The sequence below is a fragment of the Neovison vison genome, chromosome 12 (genome assembly GCF_020171115.1).
Source record: "Neovison vison isolate M4711 chromosome 12, ASM_NN_V1, whole genome shotgun sequence".
Taxonomy (NCBI): Eukaryota; Metazoa; Chordata; class Mammalia; order Carnivora; family Mustelidae; genus Neogale; species Neogale vison.
This window is the reverse complement of record NC_058102.1, coordinates 85,171,789-85,196,600: the sequence shown is the minus strand read 5'-3', so window position 1 is coordinate 85,196,600 and position 24,812 is coordinate 85,171,789. Positions and strand designations below refer to the sequence as shown.

Below are 24,812 nucleotides of genomic sequence, written 5' to 3'. Positions count from 1 at the left end.
CGGGGTGGAGGGAAGGGGCAGCGGGAGGGACGGCCCCTTCCCTCGGGGTCTTGATCCTTAAACAGAAGCCGCTTGTTTTCCCAGGACTGAGGGAGGGAGCGGCGGGAGAGAGGAGGGGGCGCGCGGAGGGAGGGGCGCTGCTCGGGCTCCCAGACCCCAGCCCGGCTCGTCGGATGGGTAGTGGGCCCCTACGCGGGGCTCGGAGGCGGAGGGGGAGGGGGCGCCCAGACAATAGGAGCTTGTGCCTTTAAGGCGGGGAGTCCGGGAGCCGGCGGGGAGGGGACTTCTGGATCCGGGGTAGAGGGCGGCTGCGCTGGCCAGCTAGGAGGGGGCGCGGGCCGGGCAGACTGCGGACGGCGGGAGGGACGGCCGGGACGCGCGGGCACAGAGCAGGACCGCGGGACGGCCGGCGGGCCGGCCGGAGCCCGCGGGGGCTGCGGGGCGGGGGCCCGGGGGAGGCGCGGAGCCCGGCCGGCAGGTGAGCCCGCGCGGAGCAGGGGTCTGGGGCGGGGGAAGAGTGGCGGCGATGGGGTGTTGGGGTCTCGGGGTGGGGGGGGCGTGAGGACTCCCGCGCGGCGCCCGAGAGTTTTTTGTTGGGGTACGGAAGCGCGCGATGGGGAGGCTCTATAGTGTTTGGAGGGGAGCCTGAGGCCGTTGGGGCTGGAGAGAGAAATCAGGGAGGGGATGGGGAGCTCCTGTCTCCCACCCTTCACTCCCTTCCTCCAACCGAATTGAGTGCCCAGCTGGCTGGGACCCCGGCGAAGGCTTGGGCTGGGGGAGGGGCTGGCTGAGGTTTTTGCAGCGGGGCTCTGGGGTGAGCCTCTGAGTTTGCGGTAGAGTGTGATTGTGTTTAGGGGAGGGGGGCAGTCTGGGAAGAGGGATGCCCTATGCCTGCAGGAGTTGCCTCCACTCTCCTAACCTCAGACCTTGAAATGAAAAGGGTGGTGTCAGGGCCTGCTGCAGGGGTCCAGGGGAGAGTCGACTTGATTCTTAGCAGGGCCAGACTGAAAACCTAGACGTGGAAGCAGGGGGTGGGGACTCTCTCCCCATACCCTCCCCTTACCAGAAAACCCCTAGGAGGTGGAAAAACCTCTGGGGGTTGTGGAAGTGGGAGCCTTCTGCAGTCTTCAGGGAGACCAAGGATTGGGGAAGGGAGAAGGCAGTCCTGGACCTCCAGATACAGGCCCTGGGGGAGGCTCCTCTACATCTGGAAAGGCCTGGAATGGAGGCCCACTTCCCAGCATGGTGGGCGGTGCTGGCACTGAAGGGCCCTGCTTGGGCAGGGCCTTCTACCATGAACTATCTGAAGTCGTTTTTAAATTCCCAGGAGCCTCCTTCTGCCAAGGAGGGCAGGGGCAGGGACAGACCGAGGTGGCCAGGAAGAGGGTTTGGGAAAAGCAGTGGGCAGAGCTATCCTTGGGGCTGGGCCTTGGCCTGCCTCAGACTCTGGGTCTCAGGCTGGAGAATCAGGGTTGGGAGGGACTTGAGGTCTGGGAGGCACTGGGCCTCCCAACTGCCAAGCTGAATGGATATGGCTGTGGCTGTGGGAGCCAGTAGTGTCTGGAACAGCAGATCTGTGAGAGAGAGCAAGGGAGCAGGACCCGGGGTGTGTGTGGGGGGGAAGGTCAGAGGCACAGGCTCAGGAACCTGCCTCTAGGGAAGAGGGAGGTGGTCTGTGGTTTATAGTGATGCGTTGTTTGTGGACAGTGAGGGTTGGGGGACCATATAGGGAAGTTCTGTGGCTTTGAACAGTGCCCTCCCCCTGTTCCTTGTCATACCAACCTAGTCTGGTGTTCCAGGAGTGCTGGGATCCTGGTGAGTTCTTCAAGGTGGGCAATGCCCGGAGTGGAGCCTCAGGTGGGATGGTTGCAGTTAGTTGGATAATTAGATGACTCCGAAGCTATCCCCTTGGGGGGTTAGAGTGTTCTGGGGACAGTCATGCATTCTCCTGGACAGTGTCTGCCCCTTCCCCTGTGGGTAAGAGCCAGATGCTAGGACGTGCTTCCAGGAGGCTGGGAACACAGCCAGAAACAGGTCCTTTGGGAACAGAGGTCTGGGCCATTGCAGGGGGTGGGAGGGTTGCTGTGTGTGGTAAATACAGGGCAGGGGACTGGCGAGCACGAGGAGGCTGAATTAAGTAAAAAGTCATGGTGGGAAGCCTGCTCACTCTGGGCTCTGTCTCTAGCAGCTCTGGGGACTGACAGCTGAGGACAAGAGGGACCAATAGAACTAGGTGTCCAACTGGCTGGGGAGATGTGTAGATGACTTTCCTGTCTTTCTATTTTTTGGACAGTGGTAGAATTTGGGTTCAAAGTCGTGGAGAGTGGGGGAAAAGAACTCATTTACAGAGTATGTACGATGTGACAAAATACTCTTGGATTCTTTCCTCACAGACATTACTTTTCCCATTTTACAGATGATGAAATTGATGCAGGGAGGTAGTAACATGTTCAAGGCTGTGCAGCTAGCACGTAGTTACTCTCAGGTTTGAAGCCTGGTCTTGCTCCAAAAATCAAGCTTCTAAAGAAGTATTTTGAAGAGCCAGGCCTCCTTTGGTTATCCATTCCAAACGCCAACCTGACCCAAAGTCTTGCATTTCTGACCTGTCCCTCCAGAAGGTGCTGTTGGTGGTGTGGCGGGGTTGAAGGGCATGCCACTCTGTGGGCTGTGGGAGAAGGGATGCTGAGAGAAGTTGGCTGAGGGTGAACTAGGGTTGGTTCTAGTTCTAGTTTTAGGGTGAACTAGAAGTTGGCTGAGGGTGAACTAGGGTGAACTGCACACTTTCCAGCGTGCAGAGAGGTCCCTAGTCTGCCTTCTCTTTTGTGGGCCTCTGGGGAATCAGACAAGCACCACTTGTCTGCCCCCCCACCCTGCCCCATGTCCCCTAGTGAGTACAAATGTCAAGGCTGCTAGCTCTGAAGGTTTCAGTACAGGGAGCCCCAGGGTGCCTTGTGGGCATGGAGGAAGATGTCTGTGCTCTCATCCTCTTTCTCTGAAGCTGGGTTTAGCTAGGAGGTGCACTGCGGGTGCTGTCCTGGAGTCTTCCCCATCGTGGTTCAAGGCGCTACCCTCCAGGAGACCTGCCTGAGACCTGGGGCTGATTCAGTGGCCCAGGATCTCCGTAACTTGGGCCAGCCACACAAAGCTGTTAGGCACCTTGTTTTCCTTTCCTGTCAAATCTGTGCCCCAGGTGGCCACTGATGTATCTTCACGGGGTTTTGGTGAAGATCAGGTGGAATTAGGCATGTGAGAGGACCTCGAAAAGTTTAAAGAACAGAGAAAAGCATCGTCCAGCCAGCCGTTCTAGGAACACTTATATAGATTCAACCAGGTGCAGCAGCTGTGGCTGAGAGCAAAACGGGCCCAAATCCCTGCCTTCATGGAGCTGACATTCCAGTGAGGAGAGACAATGAGCAAATAAGGAAAATAAATGGAATGGCAGTTGCTGATAAGAGCTATGGAGAAAAATAAAGCATAAAGCTGGGAGGAGAGATAGGGAGCTCCAGGAAAGGGGGTTGCTATTTTAATAGCACGGTCAGGGAAAGACCGATAAGGGGACATTTGAGCTATGACCTGGACGAGCTCTTGTATCGGACAGAGGACATGGTGCGCACAGTAGTCCCAGGCCAGCCATGCGCGGTGTGTTGGGGAACAGCAAGGAGGCTCATAGGAGGAAGGTGGAGAGTCACAGGGTTACAACTCTGTGTATTTATTTCATATTAGTTGCTCAGTGCCATTGAACTTGCTTTCTTCTCTTTTCTTTTCTTTATTTTAGAGAGAGAGAGTGTGTGCTGGGGTGGGGAGGGAGAGAGAGAGAGGGGGAGGGTGAGGAAAAGGGAGAGAATCCCAAGCAGAGTCCCCACTGAGGCTGGAGCTGACTTGGGGCTCGATCTTACTACCCTGTGATCACGATCCGAGCTGAAACCAAGAATCAGATGCTTAACTGACCGAGCCACCCAGAGGCCCCCACTTAAGCTTTCTTTTTGTCTTTTCGATGTATTTCTTGGGGCTTTAGCAGGAGTCGGGCTCAGTACTTGGTGCTGGGGATAAAGTGTGGAGCGAAATAGTAGTGATCTGGATCCTCATGAAGTTTATAGTCAGAGGGGTGGGGACACACGTTGAACAAGGGGCCATTTCAGTATAATTGTGATAAGTACTATGGAGGAAACACAGAGGGTAAACAGGGCAAAACGCAGTCTGGGTGGGGGAGCCGGAACATCTTCCCTGAGGAAGTTCCTTCTAAGCCTTGAACCGAGGAAGAAGTAGAATTTGGCCTGATCCAGTGTGTGTGGTGCGAGTGTGACGGGGACCGATGTGGAAAGAGATTCCCTTTTGTATAGAGGTCACCGGTTGGCAGCTCACAGGCTGAATTCATTCCATAGACGTGATTTATTTGGCTTGCAGCGTTGAAAAATGTGAATTACTTGCCAACCTTTTCAAAATCAGGAGCTGTCATGTTTAAATGTACACTTTTTTCCAGCTTCTGTTGAAAATGAGAAGCTCGGGCTCCACCGGGATGCCGGTGGCAGCTCTCTGCTAATGTGGGGGTGCTGTATGCCCCTGCCATGCGGGGTGGGGGGCACCCCGTAGTTCCTCTGGCATCTCCTGAGCCGGACGTGCCTTTGCTCATTGACACAGGTGTTTGAATTTGTCACCTCCCACGAATCAGTGCTTTTTAGGGAAGAGGTGATTGTTTAAGTGTAGTGCTTGGTGGGGTGGGGGGGTGTCAGGCAGATCTGGGTTCGAATCTCAGTTCTGACACCTCTGTGGCTCCTTGATCTTGGGCCAGTTCCCTCCCTCCATCTGTGTCCAGTTTCCTGGCCTGTTGAAGGGGGCCACCATCGTCTTCCTCCCGGATTTTACGTGAGTGATGTGGCATCTGAAGGACTTAGCTTGGCAGTGGAAGTGCTCGGTTTGTGATAGTTGCGGCTGTGGTAGGGCGTGATGGTGGTGTTAACACCAACTCCATCCTTTCTCTCAGCAGCATGTCGTGGTTTAGTGGCCTCCTGGTCCCCAAAGTGGATGAACGGAAAACAGCCTGGGGTGAGCGCAATGGGCAGAAGCGTCCGCGCCGTGGGACCCGGACAGGGGGCTTCTGCACGCCCCGCTACATGAGCTGCCTCCGGGAGGCCCAGCCCCCCAGTCCCAGCCCTGCTGCTCCCCCGCGGTGCCCCTGGCAGGACGAGGCCTTCATCCGGAGGGGTGGCCCGGGCAAGGGCACTGAGCTGGGGCTGCGGGCGGTGGCCCTGGGCTTTGAGGACACAGAGGCGACGGCAGCAGTGGGGGCAGCTGATGCGGTGCCCGACGGGAGCCCCAGGCGTCGGTGGTCGTGCTGGCGGCGTCTGGCCCAGGTGTTCCAGTCGAAGCAGTTCCGCTCGGCCAAGCTGGAGCGCCTGTACCAGCGGTACTTCTTCCAGATGAACCAGAGCAGCCTGACACTGCTGATGGCCGTGCTGGTGCTGCTCACAGCCGTGCTGCTGGCCTTCCACGCGGCGCCTGCCCCCCCGCAGCCTGCCTATGTGGCCCTGCTGGCCTGCGCCGCCACCCTCTTCGTGGCGCTCATGGTGGTGTGCAACCGGCACAGCTTCCGCCAGGACTCCATGTGGGTGGTGAGCTACGTGGTGCTGGGCATCCTGGCAGCTGTGCAGGTGGGGGGCGCCCTGGCGGCTGACCCCCGCAGCCCCTCTGTGGGCCTCTGGTGCCCCGTGTTTTTCGTCTACATCACCTACACGCTCCTGCCCATCCGCATGCGGGCGGCTGTCTTCAGTGGCCTGGGCCTCTCCACCCTGCATCTGATCTTGGCTTGGCAACTCAACCGCGGGGACGCCTTCCTCTGGAAGCAGGTGGGTGGTCCGGGAGGTGGGCCTTGGGGCACCCGGCCGGGAATGCCAAGGGGTCTGGTGATTCAGGGTGGGTGGGGTGTGGGTCACAGGTGTCCAAGGGGAGGGGCGCATGACAGGAGGCCGAGTTTCAGGGGCCGGCTCCCTCTGGGATCTGGAGCGGAGGGAGAGCTCCCCAGACAGACGCTGTCCCTAGTGTGCAGCTCTTTAGCTGGAGGCCCTTGAAATAGCGGAGCCCGAAGATGGGAGGGAGCACCTGATGCGGGAAGGTGACGTTTGATGCCAGGGCCTGGGTCGGGCCCAGAGGGCAGTGTTGGCGACTTCAGGCCTTGGCATCTCTGGCCCCAAGTTGATCCCTGAGACTCAGGCCCTGGTGCTGTCCCTGAAAAGCAGCTCCAGGTGGTGACCTGGAGGGATCAAGCAGGGTTCTGATAGAGTTGGCAAGGGAGGAGTTGCTTCTCTTCTGGACTGAGGCCATCTCTGAGAGGACAGGGAGGGTGATGAGTGGGATCAGTTTTCTCTGGCGCTGGGCATGGTTTAAGTGGAGTTGGGCCGTGGAGAAGAGGGACATCGGGTTCAGGTCTCCCCACCATCCCTCTGAGCACCAGGGCTCTGGCAGTCCTGTCTTGAAGTTCTCTGCCCATGCCAGCTACTGTATCTGGGTTCTCAGTGGGGCGTGGGGTGGGGCCTGCCAGCACGATGTTGAGAGAGAAATCAAGGCTTGGCTGCAGGCAGACCTGCTTTGTCCAATGGACTGACTTCTTCTCCGTGAGGTCTTAGACAACGAGCCTCGCTTCTCCCAGCCTTTATTTCCCCGTCTGTAAAACTGGGATAAAAATAGTAGTTACCTCATGGTGGCGCTGTTAGGGCCCCACCCTCTCCCAGAGCAGAGTAGAACCCGCCAGGGCAGGGTTCTTACCTGGGGTAGGAAAGTGTGGGAGTGCTGTAGGGGATGGTACCCAGGGAAGGGCCTTCCCAGAAATCCCTTTCAGAGAGACAAGAGCATGCGGAGTCTGCCATCTGGGGTCCTCCCTGTGATGAGGGAGCCTCAGAGCCCAGGACATGGTGCCTAGCTGATCCTTCAGGGCATAGCCCAACCAACATACCTCGTGACCCCTGATTTTGAGGGTGCTGTCCTCAGTCTTGCACAGGTTTGGAGGGAGTCCCACCTCTGCCTTGCCTAGGGCTTGTGGCCTATAGCCCACCCTAGCCCCACCCACAAAGAGGAAGTTACCTGGGGCTCCCAGGGTGAGAAGCTGGGTGCTCTGGCGTGAAGCCCTTCTCCGCCCAGCTTGTGCTCCGGAACAGAATGTACCTTTTTAAAAGTAACTTTATAGCCCATTTGTTTGTGGAGCACGCACCCACAGGGCAGTCTGACCTCTTAAAGGGCCCGGGTCTTTCTGCCTGTGCTAGCCCCCCGTTTGTCACCAGGGTAACTAGCACCCTGGGCTTTGGAGTTGGACTACCCTGCTGGGGAAGGAGGAGCTTGGAGGTGGTGCCTCCCTTCCCTCCCCACCTTCTCTCTGTCTGGCAGGGGGTGGGTGAGTGTCTCTTCTCTGCTCTTAGCTGGCACGGTGCCCCGGCCCAGGCACAGGGCCTGATCGGGTAGGCACAGCCCCATGGGGACCAGGACTCTGTCAGCCTCCTGCCTCCCCAGGGGCTCCCAGTTGCAGCCTGACCCAATAGGCCTTAGCAGGCACGTTCTTAGGGTGAGCAGGGAGAGTCAGCCTCCCCCGTGCCTGTTCTCAGAGCCAGGATAGCCCATACACCTTCTCTGAAGTGAGAAGGATTGATTCCCTGTGTCCAGTGGCCCATGCGTGTCTGGATGGCGTGGAGCCGTGGCCTCCTTTCTAGGCTCCTCGTGCAGCCCCTTTCCAGATCCAGCCCTGCTTACGCTCATGGGAAGAAATCTTCGCTCTCCTCTGACCCCTCGTTCAGACACACTGAGCAGTTTCACCCAGTGACCCCGGCCCCGCTTGGAGTCTCCCAGGGTGCCCTGGCATCCCTTTTTTCTCACAGTTGCATAGGGGTCTGCATACAGATCTATTTTGGTCTCTTGTCCCCCTTCCCCTTCCCTTCCCTGTGACTCACTTTTTCCTCTTGGGCTCCTGGGGCCAGGAAGGGAAGTTGCCTAGTTAACCCCCCTCCTTCTCCCCTACTGGGGGCTATTCTTAGAAACCCCTAAGGGAGATAGTGTGCCCCCCTCTTCACCCCTGCTGCTGGGAGGGAGACCTTGGGAGCTGGACTGGGAAGGAAAGCTAGGCGGCCAGTCCTAGAGGGTCAGAGCAAGAAATGCTTAGAGGTTTGCTGAACTTACCCCTCTGTTTTACCTAAGAAAAATGAAAGCTCCCAGAGATTAAGTGACCTGCCCAAGTTTGCAGGACTAGTTCTGGTTCTGGGCAAAGCCCAGAATTCCTGGCTTCCAGTTGGTGCTCTTTCCCTCCCTTCTCCCCAAACCAGAGCCCTGCCCCAGCCAACTCTGGGGTGGAGCCACAAGTGCCGGGTTAACCCATGAATTCCCAGAAACACTTATGCCAGTTTTCCTTAAATTTGCTCTTTGGTGAGAGCTACTGATGCTGAGGAGGGCTGACCATCCTGAGATTGGGCTCCTAAGGCATCAAGAATTGGGGGTACCGGGGCACGGTGGCAACCCTTCCCAGGTGGAACATCGTTAGTAGAACTGATGATTCCCAAGCCTGGGCTCTGAGGCTGGGCGGCAAGAGTTTGCATGAGTGGGTGGGTAGGAATCTTGGAAATCAAGAGTGTACCATGCAGTAAGGTTTGGACACAGGCTTTGGAGACTAACTGTCTTGGATTCAAGTCCCACACCAGCTACTATTAGCTGTGTGATCTTGGACAAGTTACTTAGCTTCTCTGTGCTGGAATGCCTTACCTTCCAAAATGAGGTACTGTTGTATGTTTCATAGAGTTAGGAGAAATCCATTAGGTACTGTATATGAGGCAGCTGTGGAAGTCAGGATGACTGGTACCTGGGTGGCTCAGTCATTAAGCCTCTGCCTTCACCTCAGGTTGTGATCCCAGGGTCCTGGGATCAAGCCCTGAATCTGGCTCGCTGCTCAGCGGGAAGCTTGCTTCTACCTCTCCCACTCCCCCTGCTTGTGTGCCCTTTCTCACTGTGTCTCTTTCTGTCAAATAAATAAATAAAACCTTAAAAAAAAAAGTCAAGAATATTAGACAGCCAACAGATTAGCTCCAATAATAGTAATAATAATAATAATTATATCAAGTTATGTCAGAGCAGGGAGGGATCTTAGACATCTTCTTATTGTCCCCTCTCCAGGTTCTAGATGAGGATACAGAGGCCCAGAGAGATGAGATGACTTGTCCTGGGCATTCATAGTGGGGTAGAGTGCTCAAGTCTCCTGGGTGTTGTCCTGTGAGGAGAACCACGTGCAGAAAGAGCTGCATTTGTTCTTTGTCGGAGTTGATGGTGGGGCAGGAAATTGTAGTCTACTAGACACCGGCCCTGTGACCCCCCCTTGCCCTGGGTGGTACTTCTGCTGCCAGGAGTTGTGCAAAGGTCCCATTTCTAGCCGTACAGTGATCCAGGAAGGGGGCTGGAATCCTGTGGGAGAAGGGGGAAATGTGTCACAGGGGTTGGGACAGGGACAGACAGGGCACAGGATCCTGGTTTCCTCCCTGAGGGAACACATCCCCAGAGAGCCTGGTAGGTTGCTCCTGTGCGTTGTGGGGGTGGGGTGGTCACCATCTGCCTCCACCGCCCTCTCGCAGCTGGGCGCCAACATGCTGCTGTTCCTCTGCACCAATGTCATTGGCATCTGCACACACTACCCGGCGGAGGTGTCTCAGCGCCAGGCCTTTCAGGAGACCCGAGGTTATATCCAGGCCCGGCTGCACCTGCAGCACGAGAACCGGCAGCAGGTGGGGCTGCTCTCACTGTCTGAGGCCTTTCTGCTCCCCACCCCCACAGACTGGGTCCGCTGCCCCGCTCCATGCCGCGGAATGAGTGGGGATGGTTCCCCTGATGGTGTGTCACACAGGCCCTGGATGCTGGGGTTCCTGTGCTGCCTGAACGAGGGGTGAGGGGACGGGTAGATGGGAGCACCAGTGAAGGATGAGACATATGTCTGCTGTAGGTTTTCCTGGTGGGGGGCGATCCAGAAGGGAATCTCAGGTTTCCAGAGGGCTTTGGGAGGGCTCTGGGGCGGTGGAGGCATCAGGAGGGATCACAGCATGAGGCCGAGAAGGTAGTGGTACCCTGTTGACACCACTGGTCTAGGAACGGCTGCTGCTGTCCGTGTTGCCCCAGCATGTTGCCATGGAGATGAAAGAAGATATCAACACAAAGAAAGAAGACATGATGTTCCACAAGATCTACATCCAGAAGCATGACAATGTCAGGTAGGGTGGGGGTGGGAGGAGACTGAGTGGGATGGGGGTCCTGGGAGTCTTTGAGGGCCAGGTGGTCCTTCTATCTTCTGCCACTGTCCACAGCATCCTGTTTGCGGACATTGAAGGCTTCACCAGCCTGGCGTCCCAGTGCACCGCACAGGAGCTGGTCATGACCCTGAACGAGCTCTTTGCCCGGTTTGACAAGCTGGCTGCGGTGAGGGGGTTGGGGGTGGGGGGTGGGGCGAGCCTAGCCTTACTGGGGCAGCCTGATGCGGAGGGGACAGATGGTGACTCAGTGAGGGTGTTGGGTGGGCAAGAGAGTGAGCGACTCTCCCCAACTCTCCCCTTTAGGAAAATCACTGCCTGAGGATCAAGATCTTAGGGGACTGTTACTACTGTGTGTCGGGGCTGCCGGAGGCCCGGGCAGACCATGCCCACTGCTGTGTGGAGATGGGGGTGGACATGATCGAGGCCATCTCGTAAGCAGCGTTCCTCCCAGGCTTAGCTCCTGTCGTCTACTATGTCCTCAGGACTTTTTCTCAGTTGTGGCTATTGGAGCTCTGTCCCCAGGGAGGGGACTGGATCCTTCTTCAGCCTGTGCAGCTTAGATCCCAGCCAGCTGGGCAGGCTGGGGGAGCCAGCGTGAGGGGATCTGGGCCGGTGTGAATGCTGGCTGAGCAGGTCTGAGGGGAGAATGGTGACTCCTCTCTTCCTAGCTCAGTTCCACGGGATGCTGCAGGGCCACAGCTGGTGAACACGGTTCTCATTTGTCCCCGAGACCCAGGCAGCCTTGTGCTCACATCCAGCCAAAGGCTGTAGTCCTGTGCCCTGCGTCTGTGTCTGTCCCTGTCTGGCTTTGAGGGGAGTAAAGGGCCCGAGCTCTGGAGCGGGGTGGTGGGGGAATGGGGGGGGGCACAACGACTGTGCCAGGAGCTGAAGCGGAGCCGCCTCCTCCCAGGCTGGTGCGCGAGGTGACAGGTGTGAACGTGAACATGCGCGTGGGCATCCACAGCGGGCGTGTGCACTGTGGTGTCCTCGGCCTGCGGAAATGGCAGTTCGACGTGTGGTCCAACGACGTGACGCTGGCCAACCACATGGAGGCGGGGGGCCGGGCCGGGTGAGTATGGGGGCTGGGTGGTGAGGGGCGGGAGCAAGGTGGCCAAGCCCCCGTCTCACCCTCCTGTCCCTTCCCAGCCGTATCCACATCACCCGGGCCACGCTGCAGTACCTGAATGGGGACTACGAGGTGGAGCCAGGCCGTGGTGGTGAGCGGAACGCATACCTCAAAGAGCAGCACATCGAGACCTTCCTCATCCTGGGAGCCAGCCAGAAACGGGTCAGGCCAGGGGGTGGGCAGGCAGGGAGGAGGGTAGATGTGCGGAGCAGACAGACCTCTGCTCTGGGCCCTTTCTCCGATCATGTACCCGGCTGCCTTCACAGAAAGAGGAGAAGGCCATGCTGGCCAAGCTGCAGCGGACGCGGGCCAACTCCATGGAAGGGCTGGTGCCACGCTGGGCGCCTGACCGCGCCTTCTCCCGGACCAAGGACTCCAAGGCTTTCCGTCAGATGGTGGGCGGCTGCAGCACTAGGACTCGAGGCCTCATTTTCCTGACGCCCCGCTTCCTCTTCTGTTTTCCTTGTTATGGTTCATACATCTTCATGTATGACGTCTGGTATTGGTGGCAGGAGGGATGACTTCATACCCGGGTCCCAAGGCCCCTAAAGTATGGGGGGTGGGGATTCCCCGAGCACACTGCTGAGGATGGGGAAGGGATGGCGAGGGCGAAGGTGGTCCGCTCTTCACCTCATTTGCACACTTTGTTCCTTTATCCAGGGCATTGATGATTCCAGCAAGGACAAGTAAGTCAGGGTTATTGAGGAAGGAGGGAGGAAGCGAAGGGGAGAAGGCGCTTACACCCTGGGACAGGGCTGTGGGGAGCCGAGACCCCCTCTTTCCTGGACCTTAGCTGTGTCGTGTGGGAGCAGGGGCCACACACCCGCTCACTCTATTCTTGGGTGCTGCCCATGCCCGTCCCTTCTCGCTGCCCCTCATGGGGCAATGCTCATGCTCCTGGTGAGGCTCTGTGGTCTGCCCTCAGCCGGGGTGCCCAAGATGCCCTGAACCCCGAGGATGAAGTAGATGAGTTCCTGGGCCGCGCCATCGATGCCCGCAGCATCGACCAGCTACGGAAGGACCATGTGCGCCGCTTCCTGCTCACTTTCCAGAGAGAGGATCTTGAAAAGAAGGTTTGGGGGATTTGAGGACAGAGGGACAAGGGCTGGGTGAGGAGGGGACGTCCAGGCAGGGAAGGCCGAGCACAACTGAGGGAACAGGAGAGTTGTTTTGGAAATGGGGCGTGGGACGCCACAGGGCACAGGAGGGATTCCTCTCAACCGGGCCCCACTGCTCCCCCTCCCTGAGGCCCCTGGTAGTGCCCTGCTGCCCCCAGGACAGAGCCCAGCACCCAGCTCAGCCTCCTCTCCCTCAGTACTCGCGGAAGGTGGACCCCCGCTTCGGAGCCTACGTGGCCTGTGCGCTGTTGGTCTTCTGCTTCATCTGCTTTATCCAGCTCCTCGTCTTCCCACAGTGAGAGCCCTGCCCCTCCTCACTCGGCTTCTCCTCCCTCCACCACTTCCCAGAACTTTCCTAAATACCCATGCAAGCTCGCGGTCCCTGGAGCCCCCACCCTGCCTGTCTGGGGAGTGGGACAAGGACGCCCAGGTATTCTGGAGTAACATTGTTCCCGGCCTCCTTCTGCCGCAGCTCCACCGTGATGCTTGGCATCTATGCCGGTATCTTCCTGCTGTTGCTGATCACTGTGCTGACCTGTGCCGTGTCCTCCTGTGGCTCTGTACATCAGGGGTTCTTCCAGGGCTGGTTGGGGAGGGCTGGCTGGGCTGGGGTGGTGAGGAGTCCTGCGGGAAGTGGGAGGAGAAGGCCAGGCCTGCCCCTGGGCCCTATCCCTGGTTGGCCTTACTCCTTGGCTGACACGGTCTCTAACTCTCCGCCCTTTGCCCGTCTGCAGCTCTTCCCCAAGGCCCTGCGCCGTCTTTCCCGCAGCATTGTCCGCTCTCGGGCACACAGCACTGTGGTTGGCATCTTTTCAGTCTTGCTTGTGTTCACCTCTGCCATCGCCAACATGGTAAAGGTCCAGTGGAAACTCTGTTACCCTGCGTCTGTGCCGAGCACTGCTCTGGGCTCTGGGGGTAGGCAGAGGGAGAAGACCCACATCCTGCCCTCTGAGAGGTTAACTCCAGTCCTTCTCTCCTTGTTTTCTGTACCTCCTATCACCCCTCTATGAGAACTTTGACCTCCAGGGTATAAAGCACTGGGACATGGCCCCTGTAACTGCTCCCCTCCGTGCTTTCCCCCAACTTTTGCAGTTCACCTGCAACCACACCCCCATACGAAACTGTGCAGCCCGGATGCTGAATGTGACACCTGCTGACATCACCACCTGTCACCTGCAGCAGCTCAATTACTCTCTGGGCCTGGACACTCCCCTGTGTGAGGGCACCGCACCCACTTGCAGCTTCCCTGAGGTGTCCAAGCCGTGCTCTGGCGGGATGGGGTGGGGGGTGGGCCTGATCAGTGCTAGTGATTGACTCCTCTGCATCAGGCCTGGTGATGGGCACTGGGGGCCCAGATCTCACCAGAGTCACTCCTGGGGTAGCAGCCAGGGACCTCAGTGCGGTGTAGGGTGGGGTGCGGAGGCTGAAGGAGCTTTGGGTGTGAGGTTGTGGAGGGGAGCACAGGGCTCTTTCTGCATGGGGTCGGGGTGCCGTGGCTTCTTACTTCATCCAACACCGTCTCTGCCGTTGCCCCCTCAGTACTTCATTGGGAACATGCTGCTGAGTCTCTTGGCCAGCTCTGTCTTCCTGCACATCAGCAGCATTGGAAAGCTGGCCATGGTCTTTGTCCTGGGGCTCATCTATTTGGTGCTGCTTCTGCTGGGCCCCCCAGCCACCATCTTTGACAACTACGACTTGCTGCTTGGTGTCCATGGCTTGTGAGTTTATCCTCAGCCCCTTCAGTCCCCTAAGAGCTTCCTGACCCTTCTGGTCACTCTGGTGCCCAGGCCTCTTTGGCCTTGGAAGGCTGCCACTCACCCCTTCACCTATGGGGGAAAAGGAGGCCGTGGAGGAGCTCCCAACGTATGACTCCACAGTCACCCCAAGGAAACTCCAGTCCTGGGAAGTCCCTGTATCTTTAGGCCAGACATTTGAAAAAAATTCCCTATCTCATTTGCATGGTTCCTTTGTACGCATTTTCTTAACCACCTGTAGGTCACACAGCTGCTTGATGGCAGAGCCCTGGCTGGAACCAGAACTTCTGACTCTTACTTAGGGACACCACACTGGCTTTTTCTCTGCAAACCCCATCCCTTGTGATGTGGGGCCATAGCTTGGTGTGCTGGGAAAAGCCTCTGGAGTCACTTGGGTTTGAATCCCACTCTGCCGCTCATTAGCTGTGTGACCTTGGACGGGTGAGTTAACGTCTATGAGCCTCAGTTTCCTCATCTGTAAAATGGCAGTAGTGCCTGCATCACAGGTAATTGTAGAAGTGATGGCAACTCAACATTTGTTGAAGCTTTACTGCACGCCAGTGCCATGCTGGGCCTTTTGTGCATATTATTTAGATCACGTCCCTCTTTTACTGATGAGAAAACAGGCCTAGACTTAAGCCGGTTGTTCTGGGTCACAGGGCAGGGAAGTAGAGGAGCTAGGAGTGGAACCTTCTCTTAACCTCTGCTCTTAATGAGTTCCTGTAGGCCAAAGTCCTGACCCTGTGCTTGATTTTGTGCTCTGAGTCTCCCCTCCCCTCTGCCCTCCACCCAGCAGCCCAAGAGGAACCCATGACTTTGTTTCTTGTATCTTCCCGCCAGGGCTTCTTCCAATGAGACTTTCGATGGGCCGGACTGGTGAGTGAGGGCTCTGGGGCAGGGAAGGGTAGGGCTGCTGGGCCTCTTTCAAACACCTAGCTCGCCTCTGCTCCCCCTCAGCCCAGCTGCCGGGAGGGTGGCGCTCAAGTACATGACCCCCGTGATTCTGCTGGTGTTTGCGCTGGCTCTGTATCTGCATGCCCAGCAGGTGGAATCGACTGCCCGGCTGGACTTCCTCTGGAAACTGCAGGTGGCCGAGGGGGCTTCTGGGAGACGGGGAGGGTCCTGAGGACAGAATCTGGGCTGAGCCAGAAATGCAGCTCGTTAGCTGGCTGAGGCTCGGGCTGCCCAAGCCTGCTCTGGCTCCAAGCCTTCCCCGCGCCCATCCCCTAACCCCAGTCTTATCCCCTCCCTGCTCCTTTCACCCCTTCACCTGTTCTTTAGGTCTCACCCGTCCATGCCTTCTTCTCCCCGATTCCCTCTGATGGCCAACTCCAAGCCTTGGCCGCTATACCCACCCCTCGTGAATGTTGGGCAGTGGGTGATGGGTGTGGTGTCCACAGGCAACAGGGGAGAAGGAGGAGATGGAGGAACTGCAGGCATACAACCGGAGGCTGCTGCATAACATTCTGCCCAAGGACGTGGCTGCCCACTTCCTGGCCCGGGAGCGTCGGAACGATGAGCTCTACTACCAGTCGTGTGAATGTGTGGCCGTCATGTTTGCCTCCATTGCCAACTTTTCTGAGTTCTATGTGGAACTGGAGGCAAACAATGAGGGTGTCGAGTGCCTGCGGCTGCTCAATGAGATCATTGCTGACTTTGATGAGGTACTTGTCTGGTTGGCTGCTGCTGGTGGAGCAGCTGGGGGGACTAGGGGAGTAGGGAGAACTTTGGACGGGAAGGCCAGGATTGGAGGGGTGGCTGAGGGAGAAGGGAGTTTTGACGGGACCCAGAGATGTTGGGGTCAAGGTAAAGGTAGGTACAGTGGAGACAAGGCTGAAGACCCACCAAGGTGTCTGAGGCGGCAAAGTCGTCGCCCTCATTGGGGCAGGGTTGTCACTGCTGGGAAGCAAAGACCTGAGGATCTGTGGAGAGAACAGGCTAGGTACCAGGTGGATGTTACTGAAGGAGGAGGCAGTAATCTATGGGCAGAACCCCACGAGCCCGAGGAAGCAAGACGGGCCCCCAAATAGAGAAAATGGAAGCAAGCCTGAGGGGGTGTCCTGAATATCCAGGTCAGGAAGGGGCCATTCCTGACTGTTCAGGGGCCAAGGAACTTTTTCACCTGGTGCTCAGTGGTGCTCAATTCCCCATAAAGTGACAGTCAGTCACATAAAGCGCCTGATGGCTAATAGCCCTTCTGGAGTTCTGGATTCTGCGAGGGAGCTCGTGCAGCTGAGCCAAGCTGTGAGCACCAGTCCTGGCCAGGGGTTCTGTGGACTGCCTGGTGAAGAGGGCTGCGCTCCTGGCGCCTCTGTCCTGCCTTGAGAACAATAGCTGGAAGGCGGGGACTCCCTCCCTCAAAGGAGGGAAGCTGCTGAAACAGGGCAGGGAGAGGAGGCTAAGGCCCGGCAGGAGTGAGCGTGGGGCAGGGTGCATGTGCTTGGCCGCTCTGCCACCCATTGTGGCCTCCCTGTGCCATGCAGATCATCAGCGAGGAGCGCTTCCGGCAGCTGGAGAAGATCAAGACGATTGGGAGCACCTACATGGCAGCCTCAGGACTGAACGCCAGCACCTACGATCAGGCCGGCCGCTCCCACATCACTGCCCTGGCAGACTATGCCATGCGGCTCATGGAGCAGATGAAACACATCAACGAGCACTCCTTCAACAATTTCCAGATGAAGATTGGTGAGATGGCCTGATTGCCTGGCAGCTCGTCCTAGGGCTGTGTCTGGGGGAGGCCGAGGAAGTGGGCAAGGGACTCATGGCATCCCGGATGCCCCGTCAGGAATCCTCTGGGATGTCCTTTTCTCCCACCTCCTGTCTCGTCTCATGTTTAGAATGGAGATCGTTTGTTAAGGGCCTACTGTGTGCTAGGTACTATCCTAGACATTTTAATCTTCATGTTATCATCCCCTTTGACAGAGCCTTTGGCAGCTAGAACCTGGTACAAGTCTGAGACTAAAACGCATATTAAATAACTTGACCAAGGTCAAACAGCTGGGAGGGGACTACCCTGGGTTTCAAAACCAGGTTTATTTAAGCTCCAGTACCTGTGCCCTTCCCTATGGCCAGTCTTGTAAGAGGCACTTCCTCTCACCTGAGCTGGGAGCTGGTGGGCAGGAGGAGCAGCTAACAGCATCACTCTGGTTTGAATTCTGGCTGTTCCACTTACTGGCTTATTTAGCACATTGCATCCTAAGGCTGGCTGTAAAAGGGGGATGATACATACCATTTAGGGCTGTTGAGGGGATGAAATAATGGCATGCAAAATGCTTCTCAGAGGGGTTGGCGCAGAGCGAGCATTCAGTGGATTTAGTTACTGTTAACGGCAATAACTGTCTCAACTCAGGGGAGCTCTTGGGACATGCCCAGCTCTGCCATTCTTTACAACTGGAACGCTTGTCGCTTTGTCCCTTTTTTCTCTCAGTCCTTCTAAAGGTTCCACGAGATGGGAGGATTCCCTGGGCTGACCCTGGAATGTCCATTAGTCTCAGTTTTTTGCTGCTGTTCCCATCGCAGGGCTGAACATGGGCCCAGTTGTGGCAGGCGTCATTGGGGCTCGGAAGCCGCAGTATGACATCTGGGGGAACACAGTGAATGTCTCTAGCCGTATGGACAGCACGGGTGTCCCTGACCGAATCCAGGTGAGGGGGATGTGAGCAGAGGCTAGGAAGGGTATGGGTCCAGAGGGCTTCTACAGGTCCCTCTCTAAGGTCAGCGAGGACAGGGGTAGGGTGGTAGTGTTCTGTGGTTGGGGTGGGGTTTGGGGGGGTGGGGACTAGCATGATTAGAGAACCCCTGGACCCCTGCAAATGTAGCAGGAAGGATCCCAGGCTAAATGGGTTCCCTTCCCATTCCCCAGGTGACCACGGACTTGTACCAGGTTCTAGCTGCCAAAGGCTACCAGCTGGAGTGTCGAGGGGTGGTCAAGGTGAAGGGCAAGGGGGAGATGACCACCTACTTCCTCAATGGGGGCCCCCCCAGTTAGCAGGGTCCAGCTACCAATTCAACTGTCAGGACCAAGGTGGGCATCTGAGTGGACTCTGTGCTCACTGGGAGGAGCTGTGGCAGGGGGCACCAGGCCTCCAGACCCTGCTGACCACAAAAGGGAACAACACCCCAGTAGGCTGTGCTTGGACCACACTTGCTAGTCTGCCCTCAGGCTGGTGAACAAGGGATACCAAGAGGATTATGCAAGTGACTTTACTTTTCTAATTGGGATAGGACTGTTGCCTCTTCCTTCCTTTCTTGGGAGCAGGGGAGGCAGCAGCTACAGAGGCAGCAGGAGCCCTCCTGCCTGAGGGATTAAAATGGCAGCTTGCCAAGCCTGTCCTTCCCCTGTCTGTCTGGGCAACAGACTCAGGGCTGGGCCCTTCTTTTCCCTCTTTTTCCTGGGAATATTTTGTACAAAGACTGGGGCAGGCATGAGAAGTGCCTATTCCATGCTTGCCTCTGCTATGCCTGCATCCCCAGCACTGGCCTTGGGTACCCCAACCCAGTAAGGTCTCCCTTCTAGGCACAGGGCGGAGGAGGGAGATGCTCTGGGGACCCAGCTCTGTCCGTATTTCAGGGGAATGTCTCCATTTGCCAAATCCTAGTCCCATGATCTGTCCCCAAAGGGGAACAAAGGGACTTTTGACAGCTCAGATTTAGCCCCGGTTCCTGCACAGCTCCAGGGAAAGGGGCATCTGGCCTCATTGGTACTGTGAAAACGCCCAGCCAGAGAGCGAGCATATGTGTGGGGATTCAGAAGATCAGGAGTTGAAAGTTCACCTGCAGGTGCCAAAAAGAGCAGGCCAGCCAGGGAGTGGGGTGGTACCAGACTCTTGTTCTCAGGGCCCCCCTGGGGTCATGATCAGGTACCTCTGCCCCGGTGCTCTCTTGCTGTCTGCTGGCAAGGGGGCACAGAGCATCTCTACCCATTCTGTTGCCAAATAGAAAAGGATCAGGGCATGGAGGAGGATGACCCTGATCGCAAACCTGTCCTCCCAAGTCTCTGGCCCTGGGGAGGGCCTGTGTGTCTGTGTAATGCGTGTGCATGTCGGCCTTTGTGTGTGTATCTGTTTCCCAGGTCTGTGTGTGTCCTTGTGCTCCTCCTTAGCTCTCCACCTGGGGTTACCTCTCTCCTGTGGGCCTCTGTCTTCTGGGAATAAGGCAGGGTTTCTGATTTCAAGGGATGAAGAGAGATGCCTAGGTTGCACAGGAGTGGCTTGGGGTGTGGTAGCAAGAGGAAGGTGCCCCTGGGGAGAGCAGTCCTTTTTGTGCCAAATCCCTAAGTGCCATTTGGGGGCCGCATGTGCAGCACGACTGTCTCCCAGCCTCAGGCAGGGACCCAAGCGCCTGCTTGAGCCTCAGTGCTCCCTGCACTTGAACTGTCTGGGGTTTGGTGGGCAGAGGCTCAGGAATTTCCTGGGTTCCCCAGCTGGGGGTATACTTTGGGACAGAGGTAGCATGGGGTCTCTCTGAGGACCCAGATACTGGTACTAGGGGGTGGGGCAAGGGAACCTGAAACTTGGCGTTCCACAGCCTTCCATCTCAGTCTAGCATGTTCCTGGCTTCCCAGTCCCCATGAAGCCTGTAAGGGCTAGGAGGAGGATTGGAAGGTCGGACTCTAGATTCCCTTCCTATATCTGCCTGCCTTTTACTCCTTTCCCTGCAACCTCCTTGCCTCAGGCCTGAATTAGTTGGTGCCTTGGTTTCTCTGTCCGTACCAATTTAAGCCAGAGCCATTAGCCTGCATTTGAAGATCATTTTGTCTGGGAGGTGGTGAGAGAGACGGAGGAGAGAGGGTCCCAGAGTCACTGGGTTTGGGGAATGGAAGGGGTAGGGAGTACCTTTGCCCTTCCTCGTGCCCTTTCAGACTCCCGCTCCTTGCAGAGACCTGGTTTCGGCTCAAATTGCCTCCCTGAGGGATCTTCATGTATCTACCAAATGGGCCATCAGGCACTTCATTAGCCATGGCAGGAGGAGGGCGCAAGACTAGTTGGTCTGGACGGAAAATCAGCTTCCTTTCCCTAGCCATATCCCTGGATAGGAAAGGACTGCTTGGAGCCCTGGGGTGGGGTGAGGATGTAAGGAGACCAGAGTAGGAAGACCTCAGTCTTCGGTGACTTGTCTTTGCTTCTTGCCAAGTGGGAGGGTCCTGTCCACACCCTGACTCCCCATACCACAGTGCCAGCCATGCCCTTCTCCTGGGCTACCATCGTCCCCTTTCTCACCAGATGTTGGAGAAGTCAGTGGATGGGAGGCCCATGGACTTTGGTTTTATAATGTAACCACTGTGGGGGGGGGAGGGTGGTGTATCATGTATTTCCGTGAAATATTTAATATATTTAAATATCAATAAAATCAAATTCTTTGTAAAATTCTTAGCTCTCTGAAGATGTTCTGGGCCCTGGGTTGGGTCAGAAGTGGCAGAGCTGGGTAGAGGAGGCAGCCTCCTGCCGGAGGGCTCTGTGAGCCTTTTCCTCAGTGGATAGAGGGCTTCTTCTGGTTTTCTCGCTGCCAAGGTGAAGTTGCAGTCTTCAGAGAGCATGACTACTCTGGGCCCTTCAGCATCATGAGGACCAATGTGTGTCTTCCCAGACTTGTTATTCTGACACCTGCCATTCGTGAGGTCAAGACCTTTTTGGTGGTCTTTTCTGTATCCTGGCCCCTCCCAAACACCAGCTTCGGATTCGCATACATCTGATCTCACAGGAATTTGGGCATGAGAATGACTTCCCTCTGCACACGAGTGTGCACACAAGTGACTTCTGGTCCAATTTGTTTACTCTGTTTTTGTGATCCCCTCCTCCCATTAGTCAGTCAGTGGAACCAGGACACCTTCTCCCACATTCTCTTTCTTTGCCCTGCTTCCACAGTTCATCTTGCCCTTCTGTAAACACATCCTGCTCAATATAGACTGAAGTTTCTGTCACTAAGAACAGCGTGATCCATGAACCTGGAAAAGAGAGAGAGGGTCTCAGACCCGGCCAGGTCAGGCTGGTCTGTGTGGTGGCGTCCTTAAACATCACTTAAGACTGCCTCAGGGCAGAAAGGGCAGGGGCAGTGATAAGGAAGTATGGCTACTGGAATGACTGGTGGTTGGAGGGTGGGAGGCAGCCATGAAGGGAGCAGAGGCATCCCCGGACTTCCCTAGGAAAGCTATAGACACTTATCTTGTGCTTGCCCCAAAAGGCACAGCCACAAGGTGAAACACAAAGATACAAACAGATCTTTAACTCCTTTGAATGCCGGATTCGGGGGCCACCTCCCTGGTAAGACCCAAACTTTGTCTTCTACTCCTGAGAAGAGCTAAGACAGTCTCTAAGGATTTCAGTGAAGGGAGGGAGGACTTCCCTTAGTCTCCTCACCCTCATCCATCCCAGCCTAACCTGGTCATTGGGCTTTTGATGAGGCAGTGGCGGGGGCTTCGGATCCATGGCATGGTTTCCTCTGGGCACACACCTGCATCATGGGACCGCCAGAAGCTGAAGTTCTGAGCATCAGTCAAGGGGACTCTGAAGACCTGATTGGGGACTAAATGGTTGGGGAAGGACAGGTTATCCAGTATCTTCAAGTTCTTTCTCCCTTTAGTGCCTCCCAGCAGCATAAGCCCAACCAAACAACTGGGCCTGACCAGGTGCTGAGAAGTCCTGGGACTCTGGCCACCACACCCAGCTTCACTTCCGGATTCCAGCATCTCACACCCTTTGTGGTCAGTTGAATCAATCTTGGTTCTTCCTGCTTCTACTAAGCCTATCTCCCAGAGAGCTTCCCCAAGTGAAGCTAGTAAGATGGTAGAAAAGCAGGTGGTCAGCTCACTTGGGAAATGTGCAAGATGGGTCTACTCTACTGGCTTCCCCTACTCCCTACCCCCAGGCTTAATCATCCTCTTTCCCTTTCCCCTTCTCTGAAAAAATACCTTCCCTTGCTCATTCCGGTAATTCTCTGAAACTAAGCAATGATACCACCTCATCTGTAAATACTGCTAGTAGATTCATTTATCCAGTGCCTATCATGTTCTAAATGTATTCGGTGTTCTTAAGATTTTAAAATAGTATCAGACTTACCTACAGCCCAATTGTTCTTTACAAACTCAGGCATATCTATTCTGCCCCTAGCATGGTGCCCACTCCAAGATATTTTCATGTCTTTAATTTTTTTAAGTCTTTATTTGAGAGTGTGTGCGCGTGCACGAGAGAGAGAGAGAGAGAGAGAGAGAGAGAGAGAGAAGTGGGGGAGGGGCAGAGGCAGAACCAGGCTTTCCACCGAGCAGGGAGCCGGATCAGGGCTAGATCCCAGGAGCCTAATCCTAGGAGCCCCAGATCATGACCTGAGCCAAAGGCAGAAGTTTAACTGACGGAGCCCCCCAGGCTCAATACTTACATGTCTTTAACAACACCTTCTTTACAGCTTCGTGGTACCTTGTGTGGCTATTCTGATGCACGGAACAATTCCCATCTTCTGGGATAATAGGGGGAAGCCTAGTGGGCACCAGTTCCTTCTGGTCTGAAACAAGAGCAGACTTGTTATAAGTAGTTAGCAAATGGGGCTATTTCATTTTCTGAGTCTCTAGTCTCCTTGCCAGCCAGGCACAAGGCAGGGATCTCTCCTAGCCATTCAGATCTGATCTTAGGATCTCAGATGTAAAATTACAATGCCTGTGTCAGGAAGGAGTGGGGGAGGGAGAACCCAGTGATCATGAGACCTCCCTCACCATTCCCTTGCTCCTCTCCGACTCCTGGGTTTTGAGTGGCCTCCTACCGGAACCAGGATATTGACAGATACTTAGGGTTAGTGCCGGTAAAAAGGTCCTTTATCTGGATGGATACTCATTCCCTGGAATTGGCATATTTGCAGAACTTTAATTGGTCTAATAGGGGAAGTTATGTTTTAGCTAAGTCTTGGAGGATAAGGAGGAGTCCGTGGGACATAGTGGTATCAGGAAGAGCATTTCAGGCAGCAGGATAGCAAGTGTGTAGAAGATAGAAGCTGTAGAGAGGTTTCAGCTTGCTATTGAGTTGGAGCCTGACTAGTGGGAGGCAAAGTGGAAAGGGGCTTGAAAAGTTTAGTATAGAGTAAGTTAAGCTACAGTAGAGCAGAGCAGTGTAGACCTAGCATTCTTCTTCTTCTTCTTTTTTTTTTTTTGAGATTTTATTTATTTGAGAGAGAGAATGAATGGGGAGAGGGGCAGAGGGAAAGGAAGCAGCAGACTCCCCACTGTGCAGGGTGCCCAATGCAGGACTTGGTCCCAGGACCCGGAGCCAGAGGCAGACACTTAACTGACTGAGCCATCCGGGTGCCCCTAGACCTAGCATTCTTATGGGGATTTGGGTATCTCCGCCGAAGCAGAACTGGAATCTCACTATGGAGGCTGAAAAGACCAAGCTTCCTTACCCAGATTGGAATGTTTATATTCTCCCTAAATTTATATATTGAAAACCCAGTTCCCAAGGTGACAGTATTTGGAAGTAGGGCTCTTTGGGAGTGATTAGGTCACAGGGTAGAGCCCTTATGAATGAAATTAGTGTCCTTATAAAAGAGGCCTCAGAGAGCTCTGTGCCCCTCCCACGCACAATGAGAAGTCTGCAACCTGAAAGAGGGCGCTCACTGGACCACCCTGGCTCACTGATGTCAGACTCCCTGCCTCCAGAACTGCGAGAAATAAACCTTTGTTGTTTACAAGCTACCCAGTCTATGGCATTCTGTGACAGCAGCCCAGATGGACTAAAACACCAGGCTCCCTTGCAGCGAGGGCATGGCCAAAGACTTTTGGCTAGGCCAAACCCGCCTGCTTCAGATTCTGAATCAAAGTGGAAGGTTGCAAAGAAGCAGGGGCTATATAGAGTCTTTTTCTACTAATGGGAAGTTGTAGCAGTGAGGCTGCATTTTATTTCTAGCAGCACATTCAGAGCCTGGGGTCCTTGGCAGCAACAGTGCCTACCACGGTACGGAACACAGCAGTGTCTACGCCCAACCAAGTCTGCTGCAGGATTCTGGTTACTGTCCACCAAACTTGCTTCTCTGTTCCTCTTACAGCTTTTATGTACTTCCCAATATTCTTTAAAAAAGAAAACTAATTGTAAGATTGACATATAAGTAGTTGTATTTAATACGTATAGCTTAATGAATTTGGAGGTAAGTGAAACCACCTCCACAATCTGTGGAGAAACTGTGAAACCACCACCACAATCTAGGTCATAAACATCTGTCCCCTCCAAAAATTTCCTCCCGCCGTCTTTATTATTATTATTTATTTTGTGATAAGGACATTTAACAGAAGATCTGTGCTCTTGGGAATTTTTAAGTATATAATGCAGTATTAACTATAGGTTCTCTAATGTACAACAGATCTCTAGGATTTATTCATCTTATGTAACTGAGACTTTGTACCCTTTGACTACTGCCCCTCCATGTCTTCCTCCCCATGAACCTCTCGCAGCCACCATTCTATTCTCTGCTTCTACAAGTGTGATTACTTGAGATTCTTCATATAAAAGGTGACATAGTATTTGTCTGTCCTTGTCTTCCTTATTTCACTTACCATGTCTTCCAGGTTCACCAT

General features: G+C 55.4%; 2 protein-coding genes across 3 annotated transcripts; one reads left to right on the top strand and one right to left on the bottom strand.

The window, feature by feature from the left end:
- The first annotated feature begins 424 nt into the window (after positions 1 to 424).
- Positions 425 to 20,959, top strand: ADCY6 (adenylate cyclase 6). 2 transcript variants are annotated; one of them, XM_044228881.1, is made up of 22 exons: positions 425 to 478; positions 4,985 to 5,843; positions 9,594 to 9,743; positions 10,102 to 10,223; positions 10,317 to 10,428; positions 10,566 to 10,693; positions 11,173 to 11,331; positions 11,409 to 11,550; positions 11,655 to 11,783; positions 12,049 to 12,074; positions 12,314 to 12,461; positions 12,704 to 12,801; positions 12,979 to 13,066; positions 13,241 to 13,357; positions 13,599 to 13,757; positions 14,046 to 14,224; positions 15,101 to 15,136; positions 15,218 to 15,347; positions 15,661 to 15,924; positions 16,744 to 16,948; positions 17,783 to 17,907; positions 18,126 to 20,959. In XM_044228881.1, the coding sequence occupies exons 2-22, from the start codon at positions 4,986 to 4,988 to the stop codon at positions 18,249 to 18,251; spliced, it is 3,501 nt and encodes a 1,166-aa protein (XP_044084816.1). In that variant the 5' UTR covers positions 425 to 478; position 4,985; the 3' UTR covers positions 18,252 to 20,959. The 2 variants fall into 2 exon arrangements, with proteins under 2 accessions (XP_044084816.1, XP_044084815.1); XM_044228880.1 differs by lacking the exon at positions 425 to 478 and adding an exon at positions 3,932 to 4,863.
- TEX49 (testis expressed 49) lies at positions 20,959 to 24,812 on the bottom strand. The gene is made up of 4 exons (XM_044226380.1): positions 24,792 to 24,812; positions 22,634 to 22,799; positions 21,640 to 21,784; positions 20,959 to 21,206 (listed from the first exon to the last, which is right to left on the bottom strand). The coding sequence occupies exons 1-4, from the start codon at positions 24,810 to 24,812 to the stop codon at positions 21,158 to 21,160; spliced, it is 381 nt and encodes a 126-aa protein (XP_044082315.1). The 3' UTR covers positions 20,959 to 21,157.

Excerpts from the sequence above, each read along its gene's own strand:
- ADCY6 (XM_044228881.1), top strand. The coding sequence starts at position 4,986 with ATGTCGTGGTTTAGTGGCCTCCTGGTCCCCAAAGTGGATGAACGGAAA. Across the intron at positions 13,358-13,598 it reads CCTCTGCCATCGCCAACATG|TTCACCTGCAACCACACCCC; the intron begins GTAAAGGTCCAG and ends CAACTTTTGCAG. Across the intron at positions 15,137-15,217 it reads ACTTTCGATGGGCCGGACTG|CCCAGCTGCCGGGAGGGTGG; the intron begins GTGAGTGAGGGC and ends GCTCCCCCTCAG.
- TEX49 (XM_044226380.1), bottom strand. The coding sequence starts at position 24,812 with ATGGTGAACCTGGAAGACATG. Across the intron at positions 22,800-24,791 it reads TGGTGAACCTGGAAGACATG|CCCCATTTGCTAACTACTTA; the intron begins GTAAGTGAAATA and ends AAAATGAAATAG. Across the intron at positions 21,785-22,633 it reads GAAGGTGTTGTTAAAGACAT|TCCCCAATCAGGTCTTCAGA; the intron begins GTAAGTATTGAG and ends CCAACCATTTAG.